The sequence below is a fragment of the Mytilus edulis genome, chromosome 5 (assembly GCF_963676685.1).
Source record: "Mytilus edulis chromosome 5, xbMytEdul2.2, whole genome shotgun sequence".
NCBI lineage: Eukaryota > Metazoa > Mollusca > Bivalvia > Mytilida > Mytilidae > Mytilus > Mytilus edulis.
In genome coordinates, this window is record NC_092348.1 from 65329161 (window position 1) to 65356082 (window position 26922).

Consider the following 26922-nt stretch of genomic DNA (forward strand, 5'->3'; position numbering starts at 1 on the left):
GGCTATACTTTGTAAAGTTGTTTCGGTCATACTGTCGGTTCGGCGATACGTTGTAAAGTCGTTTCGGCCATATTGTTAGGGACGACATCAAAAGTTCAATGTAGAATAAAAAACTTAATTCATATAGTTTTTTCACTGACCCCCCCCCCCCCTTTCCCCCCTCTTAACTTAATTTGGGGAAAATTGATTGACCAATAAGGATATAATGTCAATTAAACAAAACATGCAGCAATTTTTACCCCCACCCCAAACAATTTGAATTAAGTTTATTATCCTTCATTGATTTTTTTTTATGTCGTCCCTTAGTTCGGTTATTTTTTTGTAAAGTCGTTTCGGTCATACCTTGTTAAGTCGTTTCGGCCATGCTGTCAGTTTGGCCATACTTTGTAAATGCCTGCTCGTGTATTATATTAGGGTGGTAATGGGGGTACCTACATGATGAATCACGGTAAAAATTTCGTGCCAAATGACGTTGACGGTAATTTTTTTGGGCATGACGTACTTTCTTTTAGACAATAACGGATGACGAATCACTATAATTTTTTTCCAAAAATAACGGTAACGATAATTATTTGAGATCTCTGACGAATCACGGTAAGGATATTTTGAAGAATCACGGTAAAATTTTAATCAATTTGACGCTAACGGTAGCCGAAAATTACCGTTTGAGGCCTGACGATAAATGGCTATACTATACCCTCTTATATAATTCTTTGATTTGAGAACAAAGTCGTGTCGATATAATCTATTTTTTCAAGAATACATGAACATATAATTGAAATTATGGCTGATCACTGCATTTCAGCTTCAGAAAGTAATCTTCAAAATGGTTTTCTGTACCTAAAGAAGGAGAAGACTAGTACACTATTATGTGTACAGATTTCAGATACGACTTTATCTGTGTCAACCTAAATACAATTTTCTAACGCACCGCATGGGATATCAATAATGAAGAAACAAGAGAGGTTCCGAGGTGGTCAAGTCCGAAAAGAGTTGCATAACGTAAACATTGCAGATGATAACTGGTGAATGAATGAACCATGAGTTCTGTTTGGTTTTCATTAGGGAGAGAATCTCAAGAGATTTTGAATCAATATTCAAATGGAAGTTGTGAAGCAGACGAATGCTTTTGCATGATCTTGTCAATTGAAGGCTACGACAAAACACGAAATCATTTCATAAACTTTATAGAGAACCTGAAAATTACAAAGCCGATTTTACATAATGGTTTGGTTACCGTCTTCAAGAATTACTTCTCTGAAACAGAAGCGTTACATTCAAAATCTAACGAAGCAGTTGGTTGTAGTGTTGAAAATGGGTTTCTCACAAGCGACTTTGGCTTTGAGCTTGACATAGAACTAGCTAAATCATTGTCTATGTCAGACTCTAATCCTAAAAAGACCAGTGGCAATACACCCTCACTCTATGATTACAGCAATGAACCTTCTGGTTCAGCTTCGCATAGCATTACTAAAAAACCAAAAAATAATAAATCAACACCAGATTCCTTAAATGGAAACATTGAGAAAAATGATGGACACATAAAAACTAGCATCCCTGGACTTCAGGTTGAAAACTTGTCAAATCATAAACATAAAAAGAAAAAGAAGAAAGGAAATGCACTACCAAGACAAATAAGTAATCCTCCTGTTATTTATTGGTTAAGAAGAGACTTGCGGATGTATGATAATCCAGCTTTGGTAGCTGCTGCCTCATCCAATGCACCAGTGATATTAGTTTTCATATGGTCTGACCATGAAGAAGATCCGTTGGATGTTGTTGCTACAGGTGGGGCCACTAAACTATGGCTCCATTACGCCCTCAAGTTTCTTAACCAGTCCTTTGTTGAGAAGTTTGGCAATGGAATTTTGTATTATAATACAAAAACTGAAGACAGTCACAATATTATGAAGCAAATTATTCAACAAACTGGTGCAAATACTTTGTTTATTAATGATGTTTATGAACCCTTTTTAAAGGAAAGAGATGATGCTTTATGTAACAAATTAACCAAGTCAGGAATACAGTGCAATAGGTTTCATTCTTATTTGCTGCATGAACCATCATCTATAAACACAGAATCTCTAGGGATGAGGGGCATAGGGTCAGTTACTCATTTCATGGAATGCTCTCGTCAGTCTTCAGTTGAACCAATTGGCCATCCAATAGAAAGTCCAGGAATCTTACCGAAATGTACATCTTTATCAAACTCTCAAACACTTGATGAACTTGAATTAGCAAAAATGCCAAGAAGAAAAAATGGTAGTGTGGTAAGATGTATTCTAATTTACTCCAATAATTCAGTTATTACAACAATTAATATACATACATGCCACATAAATTCATAATTAATCTTAAGTTTTGAATATATGTACATATTACATGTATAATGTGTATAATACCTTGCCAATTTCTGGTTTTTAAGTTATAATAAAAGAACAAAAATATCATAGGTTATGATGCATATGTACATTGATTTGCCATACGATTCTTCTTGAAACTTGCATGTACATTTTATATTGACCTTCACCATGTTCACTCTGCCTCTGGATTTGTTTGTTTTTTATGTGCATGCAGATTTAGTTACTTATATTGACTAAAAATTCAAGTACATATATTTAGTAAAGATCTAATCTGGATAAATGCCTTCAAATACATTGTTTGTGTTCAAAGAAATTTAATCTCTGAGGAGAATGAGTCATAGACATGCTGCACTAGATATTGATTCATCAAATATACCAGGCTTACAACATACTGCACTAAGACATTGATTAGACATGATAGATAATTGGAAAATAAGACAAATAATTAAGACAGGCATATTATAATATCATTTATGCTTCAATGTTCACAGGCATATATGTATAAAAGTGAGGTTTTGCACTCCAGAAACCATTAATAATATTGCACAAATATTTAAAAAAAATAATGCTTATTGATTACAATAATGTATGTTCATATTTTCATCATGCTTACAAGTTTTCAACTACCGTCATGTGCATGTATTTAAGGGAAACTTTGGTGCCAGTCTAATTATTACTATGTTGTGGTAGATCATTTTGAAAATAGTAAAATAGTACTACTGTACTGACACAATAAAGATACTCTAAGCAAAGCCCTAACACCATAGGGTATATTTTACCTAGCACTTCTTAACCTATGAAACATTTAGAATTACAAACATGTACATATATGTACCTGAACATTTTAAAGACATTTACATTTATTAGCTTTATGTATTCTTGCTAAAGACATGCATTTACATGTAAACATGTACATGTCAACTATTGGCATATATCAATTTGCGCCAAATTGCAGTTCTGTAATTAACACCTGCATGTATAACATGTTGTAATTTGATGATTTATGATTATAGATTGATTGGGCTGCACCTATTGTTAAATCCTGGAACTTTAGTGAAGATGGTGCTTGGGATGCTCTTGGATCCTTTCTTACTGAAGGTTTGTACCATACTCTTATTATATTATCACTGAACTAGTATATATATATAATTATTTAGGGGCCAGCTGAAGTACGCCTCTGGGTGCGGGAATTTCTCGCTGAATTGAAGACCTATTGGTGACCTTTTGCTGTTGTCTGTTCTATGGTCGGGTTGTTGTCTCTTTGACACATTCCCCATTTCCATTCTCAATTTTATGCTGTGGATTTATTATGATTTGTTTTAAATCAATTGTAGATATGATGTACAGTAGTTGTCGTTTGTTTATGTAATATATACATGTTTCTCGTTTCTCGTTTTGTTTATATAGATTAGACCGTTGGTTTTCCCGTTTGAATGGTTTTACACTAGTAATTTTGGGGCCCTTTATAGCTTGTTGTTCGGTGTGAGCCAAAGCTCCGTGTTGAAGGCCATACTTTAACCTATAATGGTTTACTTTTTAAATTATTATTTGTATGGAGAGTTGTCTCATTGGCACTCACACCACATCTTCCTATATCTATTTTGATACATCATTTGTACATGTATAAATGTAGGTGAACCATGATTTAAGTGTTAAAGGAAATGCAAATTTTCTAAAGTCTTGTACACAACTCATGCAAATGCTAGCAGACTTTGACAAAACTACAAAATAAAATATCCACTAAAGTTCAGTTCATCATCTATCCATAATTGGTACTATCTAAAATAAAAGAAATCACCCTTTGTAATAGAATGTCAATATTTATAATTTTCCACATTATATAATGTTTCATTACGTATAACAAAATAACCATCACTTGAATTTAACCAATCAAATTTTCACCCTTATTTTTCCTGTGTACAAGCTTAAGCTTTAGTATTAACCTAAGGTAACCTCAAGTTTCCATAAAATTCTATCACAAGAATGTGTCCATATTACACAGATTCCCCACCTGCATTACCATTTAATATGTTCAGTGGACTGTGAAATTGATGTCAAAACTCGTAGTTTGGCAATAGAATTAGAAAAATCATAGCATATGGAACATGTGTACTAAGTTTCAAATTGATTGGACTTCAACTTCATCAAAAACTTGCTTGAACAAAAACTTTAACCTGAAACGGGACAGATGAACAGAATAATGAAGGGATGGGTAGACGGACGAACGAACATATGGATGCACAGACCAGAAAACATAATGCCCCTACAACTATTTTTGGTGGGGCATGAAAACACTGAATAAAAAAAATAATGGTGCTTTGAAAAACCTCAAGATATATGTTTATGACTCTGGAACCTTTTACTGCAATGAAATGAATGATTAATTTCCTTCAAAATTTAAATTCAAGGGAATATTTTTTTAAACCCTTTTTCATATGCAATTGAATGTGACGTACTATAATTTGGGGGTATTACACCCCTGATTACACCTAAAGAAGACTTTTTAATTGGATAAACTGAATGTGATTTTTTTCCCTTTGTAATACTGATTATTACTGTCAAGGTTTGTCATAATCACTTCAATAGTTTGAGAAAAATCTTGTATAATGTAAGACAACATCTACAATAATACAAGCAAAATTTCTTCAAAAAATCTGAATCAATCTGCATCATGATAGAATATAATGAGGAGTTGAGGACCAATAAATGATCAAATATTTATCTCATCTGTCTGAGCACAGTTAAATAAGATACAAAAGATGACTCTTGGATGATAAATACCACTTATGGACCTTATGTATTTGTCTTCATTATAAGGTCCCTTTTGGTCCATTTATAACTCTGTTTTCTTCAAAATTTCAACTTTTAGGTCAATAAATAAATTTTAGGGTGACTTCCACTTATTTATGGAAGAAATTTGATAATAAGCGAGTAATTGAAGTATTCGAACATTATGAACCATCTATACAAAAGTTTCCTGACTCCATTGAGTTTCAAAATAAGTCTTTACGTAAAACTTAAATTTACACTACATTCCATAGAGGGAAATAAAAAGCTTCCCTTTTAATGAATAATCTGTTGTAAATGCTTCAAAAATGATTTAATTTACTCAACTGTATATTTATGAAATTATGACTTCGGAAAAAAGTTTCTATTACAGCAAAATATAAGAAATATAAGGAGAAAAATTAAGAAAAATCTCCCCAAAACACTGAGTATGGCTTGCTCTGTCTATTAATATTCAGGGTAGAATGGAACCCATTTCAAGACAATTTTTGTCATAAAATGTGTTTTTGAGACTCAATCCATTCAGCATATTTCATTTTTGTAATATTTCACACAATTAGAATGAAATTTTAACAAATGAGTCTTTGATATACATAAGATCAAAGGTAAATGTGCAGCTTCCCATAAAATGTGTAATACCACCCTTGATTTTCCCCTATTAGTCTTTCCGTGAACTTGAGACTTGCTGGCATTCTGAAACTTTAAAAAATCAAAACTTTAGTTTTGGTTGTATATGTATTAATTTCTGTTTTAGTCTTATATCATGCAATGTGTCAGTTCTAATAAATTCTATGTAAGTTATGGAGTAAATTTTATGATTTCTGTCAATGAATTCAATAAGTCCCTACCGGATCATCAATAAGTCCCTACCAGATCATCAATAAGTCCCTACCGGATCACCAATAAGTCCCTACCAGATCATCAATAAGTCCCTACCGGATCACCAATAAGTCCCTACCAGATCATCAATAAGTCCCTACCGGATCATCAATAAGTCCCTACCAGATCATCAATAAGTCCCTACCGGATCACCAATAAGTCCCTACCAGATCATCAATAAGTCCCTACCGGATCACCAATAAGTCCCTACCAGATCATCAATAAGTCCCTACCGGATCACCAATAAGTCCCTACCAGATCATCAATAAGTCCCTACCAGATCATCAATAAGTCCCTACCGGATCACCAATAAGTCCCTACCAGATCATCAATAAGTCCCTACCGGATCACCAATAAGTCCCTACCAGATCATCAATAAGTCCCTACCGGATCACCAATAAGTCCCTACCAGATCATTGAATTCTTGTATTGGACACTTAATATAAACCATACCATGCACATATGGTCCAGTTGAACTTTGATATATTGATATTTTGATTTTTCTTGAGCAAACATAAAATAGAAGATATGGTATGATTGCCAATGAAACAACTCTTCACATGAGACCAAAATGACAAAGAAATTAACAACTAAGGTCACCGTACAGCCTTCATCAATGAGCACAGCCCTAACCCCATTATGCATAGTCACCATGAAATGACAAACTTTAACAATTCAAACAAGAAAACTAACAGCCTAATTTATGTACGAAAAATTGTACGAAAAACAAATATGTAACACAGCCACAAATGACAACCACTGAATTACAGACTCCTGACTTTGGACAGACACATACATACAAAATGTGGCAAGGTTAAACATGTTAATGAGATCCTTAACCTCCCCTAACCTGGGACAGTGGTGCAAAAATACCACATAAGAAGGAAGTTCTTTTATTACATGTACATGCATATGGTTTTAGAAAAAAGTAGGAAGTTTCCATTCAATGATAATAAGCATGATGAGTACACCTCAACTAAGTTTTTAACTAATTTAGACAAGTCAGTAAGATTACATGTAAATGTTAAACATTGAGACAAAGCTACTATTTATCATATTTATTACCAGTAATCTTATTTGACTCATTTATGATTATTATTACATTTGTTTTATTTTATAAAAATGTTTGAGTTATGTCCCTTTGTATGTCATTATGGATATTCTCAAGTTTAATAGTTTGATGCTAAATTGGCCCAACTAATTCTTTTCAGGGAATCAACATGTATTTCTATGAAGATTTAAGTATAAGATTTATGTGGTTTCCCAAACTAATTTAGACTGAAACATTTATTTTTTTTTATTTGAAGGAGGAAAGTTTGTCATATACATAGGCTTCATGATTTAATATTAGGCCACATGAAAATAGGTATATAAACCTTTGTTTTATAGATTTTCTGCTAAAAAAAAACCATACAGACTTCAAAATGTAATAATGTAAGGCAATGAATTACACTCACTTTTAATCAAGGGTAGAATAAGGGGGGGGGGGGGTGTTTGGAGGGGCATCACCCTTTTAGTTGGAAGAATTTTGTTGATTATTTAGGGCATGACTGGAGAGGGCCTCTGGTTCATACGAAACTGCTGAATCCACTATTGTTAATTACAGAACTATAAACAACTACCAAACAAGTGGGAGGGTTAACTAGAATGAAATTCAAAACAGTGTGGCTGTGGCCATTGATTGACACATTAAATTCATCCATTGACTGGGACAATTTAGTGAACGTTTGAATGTAACAACTACTGCTCACTATGTACTTTTTAAAGACACCTAAACTATGGGGTCACCAAAGGTTCTCAACACCTTAATAAAGTAATTCGAAAAACTAATCAGAAATAACACAATGTTTTGATTTATATCAATTATATAAATCAAAACATAAAGGTTATTCCTGATTAATTTTTTGAATTATTTTATAATTAAAGGCGTTAAGAAACCTTTGGTGACCCCACAGTTTAAATGTCTATCGAAGGTACGTCGTGAACAGTGGTCGTTACAGACAAACATTCACGTAAATTGTCCCAGTCAATGGATGAATTTAATGTGTCAATCAATGGCCACAGCCACACTGTTTTGAATTTCATTCTATCTATAAAACAAGGTAAATTCCAGTACAAAGTCAGGAATATGACAGTTGTGTTCCTTTAAATGCTTTAGTTGATCTAGTATAAGATTTGAATTTGTAAGGTTTTATCGAATTCCACTTTTTAGATTTACCTTTGATTTCAATACATGTATTTGTTTATAGTTTTTTTATGCAATTTATTAAAAGTGCAAAATTGAAAAATTGACTTGTTGAACTGCAATATATTGTTTAAGCTGTATTAAAATCTACCGATTATTTTTCTTGGCCTATATATTAAGTAAAGATTTTTTCAGTTTATGTATTTATTCAGGAATATGATGTAATATGATATTTAAAACAATTAAATTAGACATTGTTGAAATATCAATAAACATTATACAATGTCCTCTAGATGTGACAAGTGCAAAGTTTTGCAACTTTTTCAAACTTTGTACTTTTATTGTATTTTTGCCATGTACATTTAATTTGTCTAAATAGTCATTGAGTTTATAAAAAAATAATTATATTTGCAGTGACATTTATACACTAAAATGCTTTTTGCCAAAGATATATTGTTCATAAAAATTAACTTTGACACTGTTTGTCACTAATGTAAGTAGCATTCCAACCTGTCCCCATTCAAAAGTAATTTGGTTGTCAAATAAAAAGGGGGGTTACAACCAGCTGAAACCCCCCTGGATCCTCCTCTGACAAATCTCATAACAAGCAACTCATTTTAGAAAATATTTTATTAGTAAAATCCATATGGATAAGTTTAAACCCCAAATCTGTGTGAAAAATATGCAATGTGTTTATATAAAGTTATCATCCCCCTCTTTTATATCGGTATGAACTTCTTATTTTTGTTGTGTTGCTTTGTAATTTAAAAAGTGCACTCCAAAAAGGGTTTTGCTTATTGACCTTTAATTGTAAATGTCTATGTCATGTTCATTTGATTTTTGTCTCTGATGGAGAGTTGTCTCATTGGCAATCATGCCAAGTCTTTACTTTTTTATATCCAATTGTTTTTCTTCAGGTAAATAAAGTTTTTTTTAAAAGTGAAGTAACTTGAGATCATAAACATAACAAATTAACACCAGGGGTGGATCCAGTCGTTTTAAAAAAGGGGTTCCAAGTTCCAACCCAGGATAAAAAGGGGCTTTCCAACCATGTGTTCACATTCAAAAGCATTGGTCATCAAATAAAAAGGGGGATTCCAACCTTAGGAAAAAAGGGAGAGGAAGTTCCAACCATGTCCACATTCAAAAGCATTGGTGTCAGATAAAAAGGGGGTTCCAACCCAGGGAAAAAGGGGGTTCCAACCATATGTCCCCATTCAAAAGCATTGGTCATCAAAATAAAAAGGGAGATTCCAACCGAGGGAAAAAGGAGGTTTCCAACCACATGTCCCCCTTCAAAATCCTTGGTCGTCCAATTAAAAGGGGGTTCCAACCATATGTCCCCATTCAAAAGCATTTGTCGTCCAATTAAAAGGGGGTTCCAACCATATGTCCCCATTCAAAAGCATTGGTCGTCAAATAAAAAGGGGGGTTCCAACCCAGGAAAAAAAGAGGGTGGTTTCCAACCTTATGTCCCCATTCAAAAGTAATTTGGTTGTCAAATAAAAAGGGGGGTTACAACCAGCTGAAACCCCCCTGGATCCTCCTCTGACAAATCTCATAACAAGCAACTCATTTTAGAAAATATTTTATTAGTAAAATCCATATGGATAAGTTTAAACCATATGATTTATTATATTATGAGTCAGGTCCTGATTTTTAATTTCTTTAAATATATAACCTAGAGTTGGGACTGTTTTGCACCTTTGTCTTTAGGATTCAACTTAAGTCATTGGCTTTACATAATCCTAAAATTTGAAGCATCATATTCACTGATATTGCTCCCTTGTATTATTGAACATATATAAGTACTACATTGCATGGAAAATTATTAAATAGTGCAAGAATATTTGTCACTGACAATTGTGTGCACCATAATTATAATTCATTAAATAACCCATTTACAAACCAAAAAAATGATGGTGGCATTTATAGTTAGATTTATACAAGCCAGGTGTTCAAGTTGAAAGAAGCAGAATTATATAATGCAAGTTTATTTGCTTATATGACCATTTTTTTTAATACATGCAGTACATGCAGTTATAGTTTTTTGCGGGACATGACAGCTGGTGTAAATACACATGATCCATACTTATCTACAATTAAAATTTGGTTGAAATAAATAGCAAATCTCTGATTTAAAGAAAATACCTAGGTTAAACATCATCAAAAAATGAAACTGCTTTATAGCAATATTATCACATTTTTTTTGCACTATATTTTTTTTTTTTAAACAAACACACATTAGTTTTTTGATTCAATTGTTTCACATTTCTAATGTAAGGGTCTTTTATAACCTATTTACAGTAAAGGTTTTTCTCAATTATTGAAGGCTGTACCTTTGCCTAATTGCTTACATCAACTTCATTTCAACGTTGGTGGATAGTGCTGTCAATGGCAAACATACCACATCTCCTTTGATTTTTATTAAGATGATTAAATTTAAATTGAGTTTTGACAGTTTCTGCATGTAAAGGTAAACAGATTATTAAAACTTGACCAGAAGTGAACCCATAATATTTGTTTTAAAATGTGGTTTATAATATGAAATATATTGTTGAAAAATGCAAGTGATGAATACTAATGTCCATGCACAGTACTTCTAGAAAACTCATTTATACGTGTGGGCAATTTATATATTCGTTTTTCTTAACATTTTTATACATGATATATACATGTACATGTACTGTAAATTCAGAAAAGTGGGTTTATTATTGCCATTTTTATGAAAAATTGTTAAAAATGCGAGATTATTTATTGCAATTTTTGAAAAAAGTGAATTAAATGTATAATGCCAGTTCTAATTATTGTGATACTCATGCAATTGTATTATTTGCATTGATATAAAAACTAGCAATGATTTCTGAATTAACAGTATTAATTATTGCTATCTTAAAAGCCCCCAAAGACCACCCTTCATTTTTATACGACCGCAAAAATTAAAAATTTTTTGGTCGTATATTGGTATCACGTTGGCGTCGTTGTCTGCGTCGTCGTCGTCTGAATACTTTTAGTTTTCAAACTCTAACTTTAGTAAAAGTGAATAGAAATCTAAGAAATTTTAACACAAGGTTTATGACCACAAAAGGAAGGTTGGGTTTGATTTTGGGAGTTTTGGTCCCAACATTTTAGGAATAAGGGGCCAAAAAGGGCCCAAATAAGCATTTTCTTGGTTTACGCACTATAACTTTAGTTTAAGTAAATAGAAATCTATGAAATTTTGACACAAGGTTTATGACCACAAAAGGAAGGTTGGGATTGATTTTGGGAGTTTTGGTTCCAACAGTTTAGGAATAAGGGGCCAAAAAAGGGCCCAAATAAGCATTATTCTTGGTTTTCGCACAATAACTTTAGTTTAAGTATATAGAAATCAATGAAATTTAAACACAAGGTTTATGACCACGAAAGGAAGGTTGGTATTGATTTTGGGAGTTGTGGTCCGAACAGTTTAGGAATTAGGGGCCAAAAAGGGGCCCAAATAAGCATTTTTCTTTGTTTTCACACCATAACTTTAGTAAAAGTATATAGAAATCTATGAAAATTAAACACAAGGTTTATGACCATTAAAGGAAGGTTGGGATTGATTTTCGGAGTTTTGGTCCGAACAGTTTAGGAATAAGGGGCCCAAAGGGTCCAAAATTAAACTTTGTTTGATTTAATCAAAAATGGAATAATTGGGGTTCTTTGATATGCCGAATCTAACTGTGTATGTAGATTCTTAATTTTTGGTCCCATTTTCAAATTGGTCTACATTAAGGTCCAAAAGGTCCAAAATTAAACTTTGTTTGATTTTAACAAAAATTGAATCCTTGGGGTTCTTCGACATGCTGAATCTAAAAATGTACTTAGATTTTTGATTATTGGCCCAGTTTTCAAGTTGGTCCAAATCGGGGTCCAAAATTAAACTTGAGAATGGAAATAGGGAATGTGCCAAAGAGACAACAACCTGACCATAGAAAAAAAAAACAACAGCAGAAGGTCACCAACAGGTCTTCAATGTAGCGAAAAATTCCCACACCTGGAGGCGTCCTTCAGCTGGCCCCTAAACAAATATATACTAGTACAGTGATAATGAATGCCATACTAAACTCAAAATTGTACACAAGAAACTAAAATTAAAATAATACAAGACTAACAAAGGCCAGAGGCTCCTGACTTGGGACAGTCGCAAAAATGCGGCGGGGTTAAACATGTTTGTGAGATCTCAACCCTTCCCCTATACCTCTAGCCAATGTAGAAAAGTAAACGCATAACAATACGCACATTTAAATTCAGTTCAAGAGAAGTCCGAGTCTGATGTCAGAAGATGTAACCAAAGAAAATAAACAAAATGACAATAATACATAAATAACAACAGACTACTAGCAGTTAACTGACATGCCAGCTCCAGACTTCAATTTAACTGACTGAAAGATTATGATTTCATCATATGAACATCAGGCACAATCCTTCCCGTTAGGGGTTTAGTATCATACCATCATAACTTATATGTTTGATTTCATCAAAAATTGAATAATTTGGGTTCTTTGATAAGCCATATCTAACTGTGTATTTAGATTCTTAATTTTTATGCCCCACCTACGATAGTAGAGGGGCATTATGTTTTCTGGTCTGTGCGTCCGTTCGTCCGTCCGTCTGTCCGTCTGTCCCGCTTCAGGTTAAAGTTTTTGGTCAAGGTAGTTTTTGATGAAGTTGAAGTCCAATCAACTTGAAACTTAGTATATATACTGAGTGCCAATGAAAACGCAACACTTGGTTTTTCAAGAATAAAATTTATACTAGAAATGATAATCTTTCAAAATAAATTGTTCTTGAAAATTAACAATTTTAAAAATAGATCGATATCAAACAAAAACTGTTTCCTTGTCATCTTTCGTGCGCAATAGGTAAACGAAACATCCAATGTCGAATCATCAACTCACAGTCCTAACACAAAATGTTACAGCCCCGTGGTGCAGTGCAATCTCCACAGTGCCGTGGAGTTGATCATCCCGGACGTTTAATGTGATCCCGAGGAATTTTATTCCACTTGTCCCGCAAAGCAAACTCAAGCTGACTTTATGATATTGGTGGTGGTTTTCATCGTCTAAACCATGTTAAATCTGATATCAAATTTGCTCGATTGGACCAAAATCCGGCGAAAAACAAGACTTTTGGCCAAGGCGCGTGCCAAATGTCTATGTAACCACCAATAATGTTTTTTGGTACATAATGAATGTTTTTTTTGGTCTACAGAATTCGATGTTTACGCCAGACGGCCGTTTAGATGTCACTAAGGAAAGGCTGTGGTGCTCTTTAACAATTTCCGCGCAAATGGTGCCTTACCGAAATTTCTCCAAAGGTTCTACCGTGACCACCATTGAACTCTCATGACCTTTGAACAGCCATCAGAGTCGATATCGGATATGTTAAAGACCAAATGTATCGGTCTTGCTGACCGTTTCTTGCTTTTTGTATTCCGGGATGTGGCTTATCATTAAATGATTCATTTTGGTGGAATTTGTGGATGATTTGGGTTATTGTAGAGGCTACAACTTCAGTCTTCTCGTAATTGTATACTGTGAAAGGCTTCATTGGATCATGCCCAAAACTGCATGTCGCTGGTTGTCAGAAAGTCATGGCATTTACTCAGATGTTTATTGCAGTTTGTTAAGAATAAGGGCGGGAAAATTCATGACATTAGCCAAGCTTTATTAAAATGACAAAATCGTGAAAATGGTGGGTATGTTGAAAAGCGGTGAACTCGGTTTATGTCCGTTTAAAATAACCCATACTTCGCATTTGTTCCAAAAATCACTCAACCGTAAAATTGTCGACAATTGTCTTAAAAGTCATTTTCAACTAACTATACAAAGTTCTAATATAAATAAAATAAAAATTATAAGATTTTTATGAAAAACAAAAGTGTTGCGTTTTCATTGGCACTCAGTATATGTGCCCTATGATATGATCTTTCTAATTTAAATGCCAAATTATAGTTTTGACCCCAATTTTACGGTTCACTGAACATAGAAAATGATAGTGCAAATTTCAGGTTAAAGTTTTTGGTTAAGTTAGTTTTTGATGAAGTTGAAGTCCAATGAACTTGAAACTTAGTATACATGTGCCCTATGATATGATCTTTCTAATTTAAATGCCAAATTATAGTTTTGACCCCAATTTTACGGTTCACTGAACATAGAAAATGATATTGCAAATTTCAGGTTAAAGTTTTTGGTCAAGGTAGTTTTTGATAAAGTAGAAGTCCAATCAACTTGAAACTTAGTATACATGTTCCCTTTGATAAGATCATTCTAATTTTAACGCCAAATTAGAGAATTTATTCCAATTTCACGGTCCACTAAATATAGATATTGATAGCGCGAGTGGGGCATCCGTGTACTGTGGACACATTCTTGTTGGTCCTGTTTTCAAATTGGTCTACATTAAAGTCCAAAGGGTCCAAAATTAAACTTAGTTTGATTTTAACAAAAATTGAATTCTTGGGCTTCTTTGATATGCTGAATCTAAACATGTACTTAGATTTTTGATTATGGCCCAGTTTTCAAGTTGGTTCAAATCATAATCCAAAATTATTATATTAATTGAATTATAAAAAATATTAAATTTTCAATTGCACATGTACAGTACTCAGCAATAGCAAGAAATCTTCAATTGCACAGTATTGCGCAATAGCAAGAAATCTTCAATTGCACAGTATTGTGCAATAGCAAGTATTTTCAATTGCACAGTATTGCGCAATAGCAAGAAATATCTAATTGCACAATATTGTGCAATAGCAAGAAATTTCAATTGGAGTTATCTTTCTTTGTCGAGAATAGTAGTTGAATCAACTTTAATCATTGTTTTATACAATATACAATGTATATTAACTTTTACTACCAACTGATAAATTAAAGCAATGATGCCAATCTTTACCATTCAGTGATAAGTTGATAACAAGCACTTTTTTACATTTTAATATTTTATGATGTATTTAAATGAGTAGTTATTGTTGCAAACTCCATTAGAAATTTGAATTGAGATTGGTTTTGGAATAAAGGAAAGGGGGATGTGAAAGAAAAATTAGGAGGGGTTCAATTTTTTCATTTCAGATTTCAAAAATAAAAAGAAAATTTCTTCAAACATTTTTTTGAGAGGATCAATATTCAACAGCATAGTGAATTGCTCAAAGGCAAAACAAAAATTTTAAGTTCATTAGACCACATTCATTCTGAGGGGGAGGACAGGGGTAAGGGAGACAGGGAGAAAGGGGGTAGGAGAAAGGAGAACGGGGATGGGAGAAAGGAGAGGAAGGCTGGGAGAAAGGAGAAAAAGTTGGAGAAAGTAGACAAAATAAAATATCTCTCCTTTTAAAAAAATTTCTAATATTTCAAGAAAAAATATCTCAAAAGGACATGTTTTATTCTAATGGGAGAAAGGAGAACGGGGTAGGAGAAAGGAGAAGAGGGGTGGGAGAAGGGAGAAGGGTACCCCTCTGTCCTCCCCCTCCATTCTGTGTCAGAAACCTATGCTGTGTCAACTATTTAATCACAATCCAAGTTTAGAGCTGAATCCAGCTTGAATGTTGTGTCCATACTTGCCCCAACTGTTCAGGGTTCAACCTCTGCGGTCGTATAAAGCTGCGCCCTGCGGAACATCTGGTTAATTTTTAATCTGACAGATTATTTTTAATTCACTATCTTTTTTGAGTCCAGTGTTTGTGAATGATCTGGTCTAATATAATATCCTGAATTTTTGGTGATGACACAGACATCTGTCATCCTTTTTAAGAAATATCCAATTGATATCATCCATACTTTGTTAAGCTTCGTAAACTTTTGTCCAGCCAAAATTCCTGTGTTAAAATTTTTAACATGATGTAAACTGGTAAATTTTAGCTTATATCCAAGTCTGTAGCATGTTAAGCTGCACTTCTTTGGATGGATTTGAGTTAACATACATGTGATGTAACTTTTGTAAGGTATGGAGACCAAAAACATGGCTTTACCATTTTTATGATTATTTTTATGATGATGTTCACAATGTAATACCTTTTAAAATACACTTTGAATAGCAGGATTAAAATTTAATTGCCAATAAAATGGACCTCTCACATGAGTAGTAAACATTTCCTGGTAATTTCTTTGCTCTTTGTTTGAGGAAATAATGTTTAACAATCTATTCATAATTATTATCATAATAGCCTTTACATTATTAGGGAGATCATTGATAAAAGTTGAAAAAGAGCTGGTCCTATTATACAACCCTGTGATACCCCACTGACTACATCATGAAGTTGTATGGTTTAATTGAATACTGCTTATTTCCAGATAAAAATCCACCTCTAAATGGTAATCCTAAATTCCAACTTTCAATAGGTTAACAAATAATCCTTGAAGAAACACTGTCACATGTATCAAATGTCTTTAAAAATCAAAGTTGATTTAAACTTGCAAACAACTAAAGTCTATCAATTAATTCTGACTTAATTTTAACCTAACTTCAAGGCGTTGTGTGATTTACACATCTTATACCAGGACAGGAGCCATATTGAAATCAATTGTGTGTTCTGATAAACAAAATATTTTCCAGAAATCACAGTTGGTTCCCTTTCTGAACTATACCAGATGCAATTGCTTCTTTTCAAATACTCTGGGATTTTTCCTATTTTTTTATTATTGCAGACCTTAAAAAGCTCTATTTATCCATATGATAAGTGTTCAGTTTATTCCTTTTTGTAGAAATGTATAACTGTATTTTCACATATTTTCTAACATTTTTAAAGTTAAAAGCTTGAAGATCCACATTATCATCAATACTTCTGATATCTAGAAATAGGTGCAAGTTGTCATTGTTGTAACTTTTAATAAAATCCAATTGGTATAATAGTAAACACAAAGGTCAGTTTTAATATGCAGCGGTCACTTTTCCACACTAATGAATTAGTCCATCTTGATCACTCCAGGTCCAGGAAAGTCTCGTAAGAAAACTGATTTTTGAAGACTCCGATAAATATCGCCATACAAAGATTTATAAGTTCCAGCCACAGTTAACTAAATTTTCATCAAAAATTTGTTAAAATCCAGTTTGAATAAATTGTTAAATTTACTTTTTTACTGAATGAAATCAGATTCCAGTGTAGTTGCATGTAAATGGTTCGTACAAATATTTTAACACTGTAAAAAATAATTGAATTGAAATATATACAAAGACAAATGTTGCCTCAACAAATTTGAATTAATTAATTGTTTATAACATGTGGTACACTGAATTTCTTGCATATTTAATTTACACATCAATATATTTGTTCTATCGAAAGTTAAATACATAATCATCCTGTCAAAGTATTAAAACTAAAATAGAATTCTTTCTACAGTGGTTTGAGAGTTAAAACTTTTATCAATTCTATTTTTATTTTCTATCAGATTGCATTGAAAATTGTATTATTTTTGTTAAAGTAAGATGCATGTATTTAAAAAAAAGGTGAATATACAGTAAATAGATCTATATATATATAAATTATTTAAAAATATATGGCTAAATAGATATGCATTCTCGAATTGAAACAAAATTCAACATGACTTCATGTACTTTAAGAAATATAACAAATCCAGCAGTTCTTTTCAAATAATATGAAATAACATCATTCTTAGTCTTTATGGTGAATTGATTGGAAGTCGTGCTAATTACTTGTCTACAAATATATTCTGTCCTTAAATTATTTTTTTTATTAGTTATAAGTATATTTTATAATTGAAAAATATATGTTGAGCATATTTTATTTTTTATTTGAGACACTGTCTGAATGGGAGGTCATTCACTTCTGTATTTCTTAATTTTTCAGGTTATTTTTCTCTATATGATCGATCATGAGCACCCAATTATTATCTTTTTTTATTTTCTGTACTTTTTTTACCCATTTTTCTCTTATATTTACCCATTTTCTTTATTCTGTAAACATGGTAACCACAATCTATATCATCATACTTTTTATAGTTCAGTGGTCTAATGCCAGATAACTCTGGAATATTGGACTTAATTAGCAGATTTGTGTCATATTATTAAGGGCATGTCATTCTTAAACATTCTGAGAAGCAGGTAAAACTTATACATTTCTTTATATATTTTTATTTCACAGGTATTAAAAAGTATGAGAAAGAATCGTGTCGAGCTGATCATGTAAACACTTGTCGAATATCTCCATATCTACATTTTGGACAAATCAGTCCGAGGGCAATACTTACGGAGGCCAAACACATGAAATCACCAAAGTTCCTGAGAAAGCTTGCATGGAGAGATCTATCATACTGGTTGTTGTCATTGTGGCCTGATCTACCTAGTCAACCTACAAGACCTCAGTATAGGGTAATATGCTTTCTTGTTGGCAATATTGTCAAGGTCATTAAGAAACGACCATTAAAACTTAAAAAAAAGGGGGGTGGTAAAAACCATACCACCCCCCAACATTTTTTGTAGTCAAGCAGATGACAATAGCCTATGTTCTGAATCAAGATTTTCCCCATACCTTATAGCGTTAAATAGTGTTAAAAACTAAATAAAATAATGTTCACCATTAGTTGAATAAGAAAATGAGAAAAGCAAAATTCATGACAAAAATTTGATCTGATCGCCAGAAAAAAACTTGAGTTAATTTGGTTTAACAAACAAATTAAACTTATACACCGTTATACATGAACTCTACATTTACTGAAGTAAGTGAGATTGTGTAGATAAACTCTAAATGTGATATATTTTTCTAAGAAATACGATTTATCACTATCATTGTACCAATTGAACATTTAATTATTACATGACAGTCTAAATGTTACACATGAAGAAGGGTCTGGATGGGGGGTCCTTCATTTCTGTAACTATAAATTTTGGCGAGTCATTGAAGTAAAAAAAATAATATCTTTTCTGGTGGTCAATGATATTTGGTATGTAGTTGTATGAGCACAGTTCATTTCCATGCAGATTGTATGGTCCCAATCCCTCAAAATGGTTCATTGACTTTGAATTATTTGATTAGTTAACATGTTTCAGACTTCAGTATTGTCATTTCGATTTCAACATTTGCAGTATACTATCCAAATTACATAACACAAGACATATCTATATCAACAGTTTACTTTATATTATTTTTTTCTGTTTTTTATATTCTTCCCCTTTTCTTTTAAATTCTTTATATTTTAGCACCCCATTATTCTCTACTTTTCATTTTTATTATGCCCCATTTATGGGCATTATGTTTTCTGGTCTGTGAGCCCTTTCGTCCGTTTGTCTGTCTGTTCGTTCGTTCGTCTGTCCGTTCATTCGTCTGTCCCGCTTCAAGTTAAAGTTTTTGGTCGAGGTAGTTTTTGATGAAGTTGAAGTCCAATCAACTTGAAAGTTAGTACACATGTTCCCTATAATATGATCTTTCTAATTTTAATACCAAATTAGAGATTTTCCCCCATTTTCACGGTCCACTGAACATAGAAAATGATAGTGCGGATGGGGCATCCGTGTACTGGGGACACATTCTTGTTTTGGTCTGTTTTCTCTATAAAAAAAAATAACTTGTTTTCTGTCGAGTTGACACATTATTGTTCATTGTTTATATCCCTATCTTAACCCTCACGAAGATACATACTACCATTTTCCAAATTATTAATATGTGATCAATTTTAATTGTTTTTTTTAGCATCAAAGATGGAGTAAGAACAAATCCCATTTGAAAGCATGGCAGAGAGGAAACACAGGATTCCCATTGGTGGATGCTGCTATGAGACAGTTATGGTTGACTGGATGGATGAACAACTATATGAGACATGTGGTAGCTTCATTCCTCATCTCATATCTCCATCTTCATTGGATTGAGGGGTACAGATGGTTTCAGGTAAGTTTGATTATTTTGATAACCAGAACTCTGTTAGATGGGAAATTTTCTTTGCACACATGGCTAACCGTATTAAGTTGGGTTAGTTTTGATTATATTTTTCTTAACAATTTTCCAGAATTCATAATTATTCCAAATTCAAATATCTTCTTGTTTAGTGTAGATTAGCTTTGGCATGTATTAACTTCAGGTAAAAAGACCTTCAGGTAATATGAATAGACACTATAGAGGGGGGATAGGACCTTTATCGGGACTCCGGGATCGGGTGTTTTTAAGCTCGGGATTTCGGGATTGACCCTTTCGGGAGCCGGGAATTCTTATTTCGACTTTCGTGATGTCGGGATTTCAATTTATTTAAATTCAGGACCTCGGGATTGCGTGTTTTTAAGCCCGGGATTTCGGGATCAGGACCCCTCCTATCCTCCCTCACTATACGTATATTGTTTTTATACTGAAATCGATAAAAAAAAAATTAAAATATGTAACAAATATGGTTAAAAAAGAAGTTTGGAATTTCCCTCTTGGGGTACAATTTTGGGGTATTTCCCTATGACCGTAGTCCAGGCGGTAGGACATTGACATTTTAAGGAATTAGAAAGGAAACATGAACTTAATTAATAACATTTAATAAACATGGTATATAAATTACCAATTTGAAGACGTAACAAGTTTAAATTCATAAAAGTTTGACCATTGTTACTACACGTTGTCATGGTTGTGACGTGACGTTGTTGATGAAATATAGTAGTTTCCGTAAGAAGGCTGGGCTTATAGGTTAGTTGAGGTCATTGACGTATAAAGCTAACGTTTATACGTATAGCTTTATCTGTATAGTAAAATAGCTGATTGCAGTATAAAGATATATTTAAGAGAACGCAAAGAGATTTTCATGAAGCATGTATCCATTCCTATACATGTATCACTCCTCTACCAACTTGACAATTAAGCTATCTTTCTAATTTATGAGATGTTTTTATTGAGAAAATGTATGTAAGAAAATGTAAATATTTACAAAGTGAATCTATAGTAATTAATTACATCTGCAACCTGGCAGTGATAAGTGCAACATATCTGTCTGAATGATAATTTATGTTTATTTATTCATTAGCCAATTGAGCTGTCTATTCAATATGTTTTATCATGTTAAATTGATATTAATGTACATGATTCATGTTACACTGTATTGTAATAAACATTTTTCTTTTAGCTTTCTTTTCTTTCTTTCTTCTTTCCTTTTGGTTCTCTTTCTTTTTCTCTCATTTTTAGCTCACCTGGCCCGAAGGGCCAAGTGAGCTTTTCTCATCACTTGGCGTCCGGCGTCCGGCGTCCGGCGTCCGTCGTCCGTCGTCGTCGTCGTCGTCGTCCGTCGTTAGCTTTTACAAAAATCTTCTCCTCTGAAACTACTGGGCCAATTTTTACCAAACTTGGCCACAATCATTATTAGGGTATCTAGTTTAAAAATTGTGTCCGGTGACCCGGCCAACCAACCAAGATGGCCGCCATGGCTAAAAATAGAACATAGGGGTAAAATGCAGTTTTTGGCTTATAACTCAAAAACCAAAGCATTTAGAGCAAATCTGACAAGGGGTAAAATTGTTAATCAGGTGAAGATCTATCTGCCCTGAAATTTTGAGATGAATCAGACAACCCGTTGATAGGTTGCTGCCCCTGAATTGATAATTTTAAGGAAATTTTGCTGTTTTTGGTTATTATCTTGAATATTATCATAGATAGAGATAACTGTAAACAGCAAAAATGTTCAGTAAAGTAAGATCTACAAATAAGTCAACAGGACCAAAATGGTCTGTTGACCCCTTTAGGAGTTATTGCCCTTAATAGTCAATTTTTAACCATTTTTCGTAAATCTTAGTCATCTTTTACAAAAATCTTCTCCTCTGAAACTACTGGGCCAATTTTTACCAAACTTGGCCACAATCATTATTAGGGTATCTAGTTTAAAAATTGTGTCCGGTGACCCGGCCAACCAACCAAGATGGCCGCCATGGCTAAAAATAGAACATAGGGGTAAAATGCAGTTTTTGGCTTATAACTCAAAAACCAAAGCATTTAGAGCAAATCTGACAAGGGGTAAAATTGTTAATCAGGTGAAGATCTATCTGCCCTGAAATTTTGAGATGAATCAGACAACCCGTTGATAGGTTGCTGCCCCTGAATTGATAATTTTAAGGAAATTTTGCTGTTTTTGGTTATTATCTTGAATATTATCATAGATAGAGATAACTGTAAACAGCAAAAATGTTCAGTAAAGTAAGATCTACAAATAAGTCAACAGGACCAAAATGGTCTGTTGACCCCTTTAGGAGTTATTGCCCTTAATAGTCAATTTTTAACCATTTTTCGTAAATCTTAGTCATCTTTTACAAAAATCTTCTCCTCTGAAACTACTGGGCAAAATTAAACCAAACTTGACCACAATCATCATTGGGGTATCTTGTTAAAAAATTGTGTCCGGTGACCTGGCCAACCAACCAAGATGGCCGCCATGGCTAAAAATAGAACATAGGGGTAAAATGCAGTTTTTGGCTTATCACTCAAAAACCAAAGTATTTAGAGCAGATCTGACAATGGTAAAATTGTTTATCAGGTCAAGATCTATCTGCCCTCAAATTTTGAGATGAATTGAACAACCCGTTGATAGGTTGCTGCCCCTGAATTGGTAATTTTAAGGACATTTTGCTGTTTTTGGTTATTATCTTGAATATTATTATAGATAGAGATAAACTGTAAACAGCAAAAATGTTCAGCAAAGTAAGATCTACAAATAAGTCAACAAAACCAAAATGGTATGTTGATTTCTTTAGGAGTTATTGCCCTTTATAGTCAATTTTTAACCATTTTTTCGTAAATCTTAGTTATCTTTTACAAAAATCCTCTCCTCTGAAACTACTGGGCCAAATTAAACCAAACTTGGCCACAATCATCATTGGGGTATCTAGTTTAAAAATTGTGTCCCGTGACCTGGCCAACCAACCAAGATGGCCGCCATGGCTAAAAATAGAACATAGGGGTAAAATGCAGTTTTTGGCTTATAACTCTGAAACCACAGCCTTTAGAGCAAATCTGACATGGGGTTAAATTGTTAATCAGGTGAAGATCTATCTGCCCTGAAATTTTGAGATGAATCAGACAACCCGTTGATAGGTTGCTGCCCCTGAATTGGTAATTTTAAGGAAATTTTGCTGTTTTTGGTTGTTATCTTGAATATTATTATAGATAGAGATAAACTGTAAACATCAATAATGTTAAGCAAAGTAAGATTTACAAATAAGTCAACATGACGGAAATGGTCAATTGACCCCTAAGGAGTTATTGTCCTTTGTAGTCAATTTTTAACAATTTTCATAAAATTTGTAAATTTTAACTAACATTTTCCACTGAAACTACTGGGCCAAGTTCATTATAGATAGAGATAATTGTAAGTAGCAAGAATGTTCAGTAAAGTAAGATGTACAAACACATCTCCATCACCAAAATACAATTTTGTCATGAATCCATCTGCTTCCTTTGTTTAATAGTCACATAGACCAAGGTGAGCGACACAGGCTCTTTAGAGCCTCTAGTTTCTTTTCTATTTATTTTTCATTCAGGAGAAATGTCTATCATGAATAAAAAAAACATTATCTAATGTATTTATTTTTTTACTTTCTCTTTCCTTTTTCTTTTTCTTTTTCTTCTTTCTTTTTATATTTCTTTCAAAAACAATGTGTGTCATGCATTAAAATCTTTATCTCATATTTTATTATAACCATTATTTGATTTCATTTTTATCTTATATCTCTCTTTTTTTTTCATACATTTACTCATTCTTTTGTCTTTTCTTTTACTATTTTATTCTTTTTCTTTTTTTCTCATCTATTTTTATATGACCCCAAAAAAATTTTGGGTTCGTATAATGGCATGATGTCGTTGTCTGCGTCGTCGTCCGAAGACACTTTGGTTTCCGGATAATAACTTTAGTTTAAGTAAATAGATCTTAATGAAATTTTTTTCAGAAGGTGCAATACCACAAAAGGAAGGTTGGAATTTATTTTGGGGTTGATGGTCCCAACCGTTTAGGAATTAGGGGCTCAAAAGGGGCCAAAAGAAACATTTTTCTAGTTGCAGAATAATAACTTGTTTACAAGTATTTCAATTGCTCTGAAATTATACCACAATGTTTAAAATCACAAGTAGAAGGTTTGGATTCATTTAAGGGGTTATGGGGCCAAAGTTTAGGAATTAAGGGCCAAAAAGGGGTCAAAACAAGCATTTTTCTAGTTTCCAGACAATACCTTGTGTGTAATTGCATGGATCTCTCTGAAATTGTACCACAATGTACCATATAACAAAGGGGAGGCTGGGATTAAGTTTTAGGTTAATTGCCCAATATATGTAGGAATTAAGGGCCAACAAGAAGCATGTTTCTAGTTTCCAAACAATCATGACAATAACTTGTGTTTAAGTGTATGAATCTCTCTGAAATCGTACTACAAGGTTCAATATTACAAAGGAAAGCATTGGATTGAGTTTAAGGGTTATTGCTCCAAAGGGGGGGGGGGGGGGGGGGTCAATAAAGTGGGGGGATCTCAGTTTACCATTTTTTTAAGGGATTTTTTTTTTTCAACATTTTTCAAATTTCGAATTTTGAAAAGTTTCAAGAAGAAATATTCAATTGCACAGTATTGTGCAAAAGATGTATTAGAACTTTAACCACATTCATTTTGTGGCAAAAACCTATATTATGTCAAAAATTTGATCACAATCAAAATTCAGACAGTATCAAGCTTGAATATTGTGACCAAATTTGCCCCAACTGTTCAGGGTTCGACCACTGGGGTCTTATAAAGCTGCGCCCTGCGGAGCACCTGGTTCATTTTTTTTTTCATTATTTTTTTAATATGTGTCATGCATTTAAATCTGTATACAAGTATATTATTTTATTATATCCATTTTATTTGATTTCAGGACACACTTCTAGATGCAGATGTGGCTATTAATGCTATGATGTGGCAGAATGGTGGCATGAGTGGCCTTGATCAGTGGAATTTTGTCATGCACCCTATAGATGCTGCCATGACATGTGATCCAGATGGAACATATGTACGTCAGTGGTGTCCAGAATTAGCCAGTGTTCCAAAGGAATTTATACATCAGCCATGGAAATGTCCACCATCCATCATGAAGAGATGTAAAGTAGAACTTGGTAGGTTCGTGTTTGTTAAGTACTGTGGATTCTTTATTAAGGTGGTACCCAACACCTTGACTAAAATTAATTTGGCTCGCTTAATTTTTATAAAATTTTGACAAAATATTTACTTTGACCCTTCAGAAAAATATAAAAATTTCAGAAAATTTGAACCAATCACTTTCTCGGAAAAAAATGGTTGGATAGATAGCAGTTTGGCAAACACTAATTTTGATCATTGAGAAGCTTAATAGTTCCCTTACAATACAATGTGATTAAAACGCTTAGCTAATTTTACAGAGTTATCTCCCTGCAGAGTTAGGTACCACCTTAATGAAGGAGTACTTTGGATTCTTTTATTTTCGTTGGTAGCAATTTTTGTGGATAACAGAAAACTTGCATGTTGTATGTTGTTGTTGCCATGCTGACAAGGCTATAGAAATTTGTTATTTGTTGTCCTATACCCACAAAATCCTATGCATTTAAGTGTACAACTAAAAACAAATGTCCTCTGTTGCAGAATTTAAAAAAAAGAATCCATCCCCTAAAACTCACTCAAGCTCTGGTCCTGCTTCAGTGATCCCCTAAATCCGCCTCTGCTTCAAAGAAAATATGATATAAAACATAGGTAGCCCTCAAACATGTCAAATATATAATAAAACAGAACTGATTGGATATTTTATCATACAGAATTAGAATATTGTATTTTTTTCAAAACAAATTTCAAGATGGCATGGCAGTTAAAAGAAAAATAACACTATGACATACAAAACCTGTTCATAAAGCTGTGTAAATCTATATACAGTTATCTGGGCAGTTTACATTATGGCAGTGTCTGCGTGTACCCACATGCAGGTACGTCCAGACACTGCCTTACATTATTCTTTTACACTAACAGCAGCTATCACTAGTCAGTCCCGAAGTTTTTAAATTGTATCATGAAAATACATTTAGTGTTGTAAAAAACTTCAATATATCTAGAAATATGAACTTAACTATCTAAACACAATAAACAGCACCCAGTATATAGGTACAAAACCTTTTTTTCCCTAAAGTTCTGAAAAAGAAATGAAATGATGGTTTAAATATTTTTATTTCATTGGTTGTTTTTGTATATTTCAGGCAATCAGTATCCTAATCGTGTCATTACCGATTTAGAAGTGGCCAGAGAACAGTCATTACAGGATGTGGTAGAAGTACGTAAAAAGTTTCCAGATTTCGTTGATCGTCGTTCAGGAAATGACCTTGTACCTGTAGACAATGGACGACTACTTATACCTGTAATTACAAGAATGGAATTTAAATATAAGACAACTAATCCAGAGGCTAAGGATAATCCACACACGGCTGTTTTACGCGGTTATCGAAGCAGAAAAAGAGACGAAGCTATAGCATTTGCTAATGAGAGAGACTTTCTGGCCAGTACAATGAATGAATGTGTTCAGAGACAAGAGAGACATCAGAAAGCTTTAAAACAAGGAAATTTTTAACAACATATGTAACACCTCTTACTTTTTAACCGGATTTTTGTGTCAAAAATGTTGGTTATTGATTTGGGGATGTACGGCGGGCGGGCGTGCATTTACTCATTAAGCGTTAAACCAAACCTTTTAAAATTTTAATATGTTGTTACTGACAACAAAATGGTGGTCAAGTTCAATAA

At 33.2% G+C, this 26922-nt stretch overlaps 1 protein-coding gene across 1 annotated transcript; it reads left to right on the forward strand.

Annotated features, from left to right (window-relative positions):
- The first annotated feature begins 805 nt into the window (after positions 1-805).
- Positions 806-26804, forward strand: LOC139524248 (deoxyribodipyrimidine photo-lyase-like). Its single transcript, XM_071318922.1, has 6 exons — positions 806-2270; positions 3377-3461; positions 18335-18561; positions 19880-20074; positions 25040-25277; positions 26382-26804. Exons 1-6 carry the CDS (start codon positions 1041-1043, stop codon positions 26747-26749), a joined length of 2343 nt encoding a protein of 780 aa, XP_071175023.1. The 5' UTR covers positions 806-1040; the 3' UTR covers positions 26750-26804.
- Positions 26805-26922: the final 118 nt, after the last annotated feature.

Excerpts from the sequence above, each read along its gene's own strand:
- LOC139524248 (XM_071318922.1), top strand. The coding sequence starts at position 1,041 with ATGAGTTCTGTTTGGTTTTCATTAGGGAGAGAATCTCAAGAGATTTTG. Across the intron at positions 18,562-19,879 it reads CTACAAGACCTCAGTATAGG|CATCAAAGATGGAGTAAGAA; the intron begins GTAATATGCTTT and ends TGTTTTTTTTAG. Across the intron at positions 20,075-25,039 it reads AGGGGTACAGATGGTTTCAG|GACACACTTCTAGATGCAGA; the intron begins GTAAGTTTGATT and ends ATTTGATTTCAG.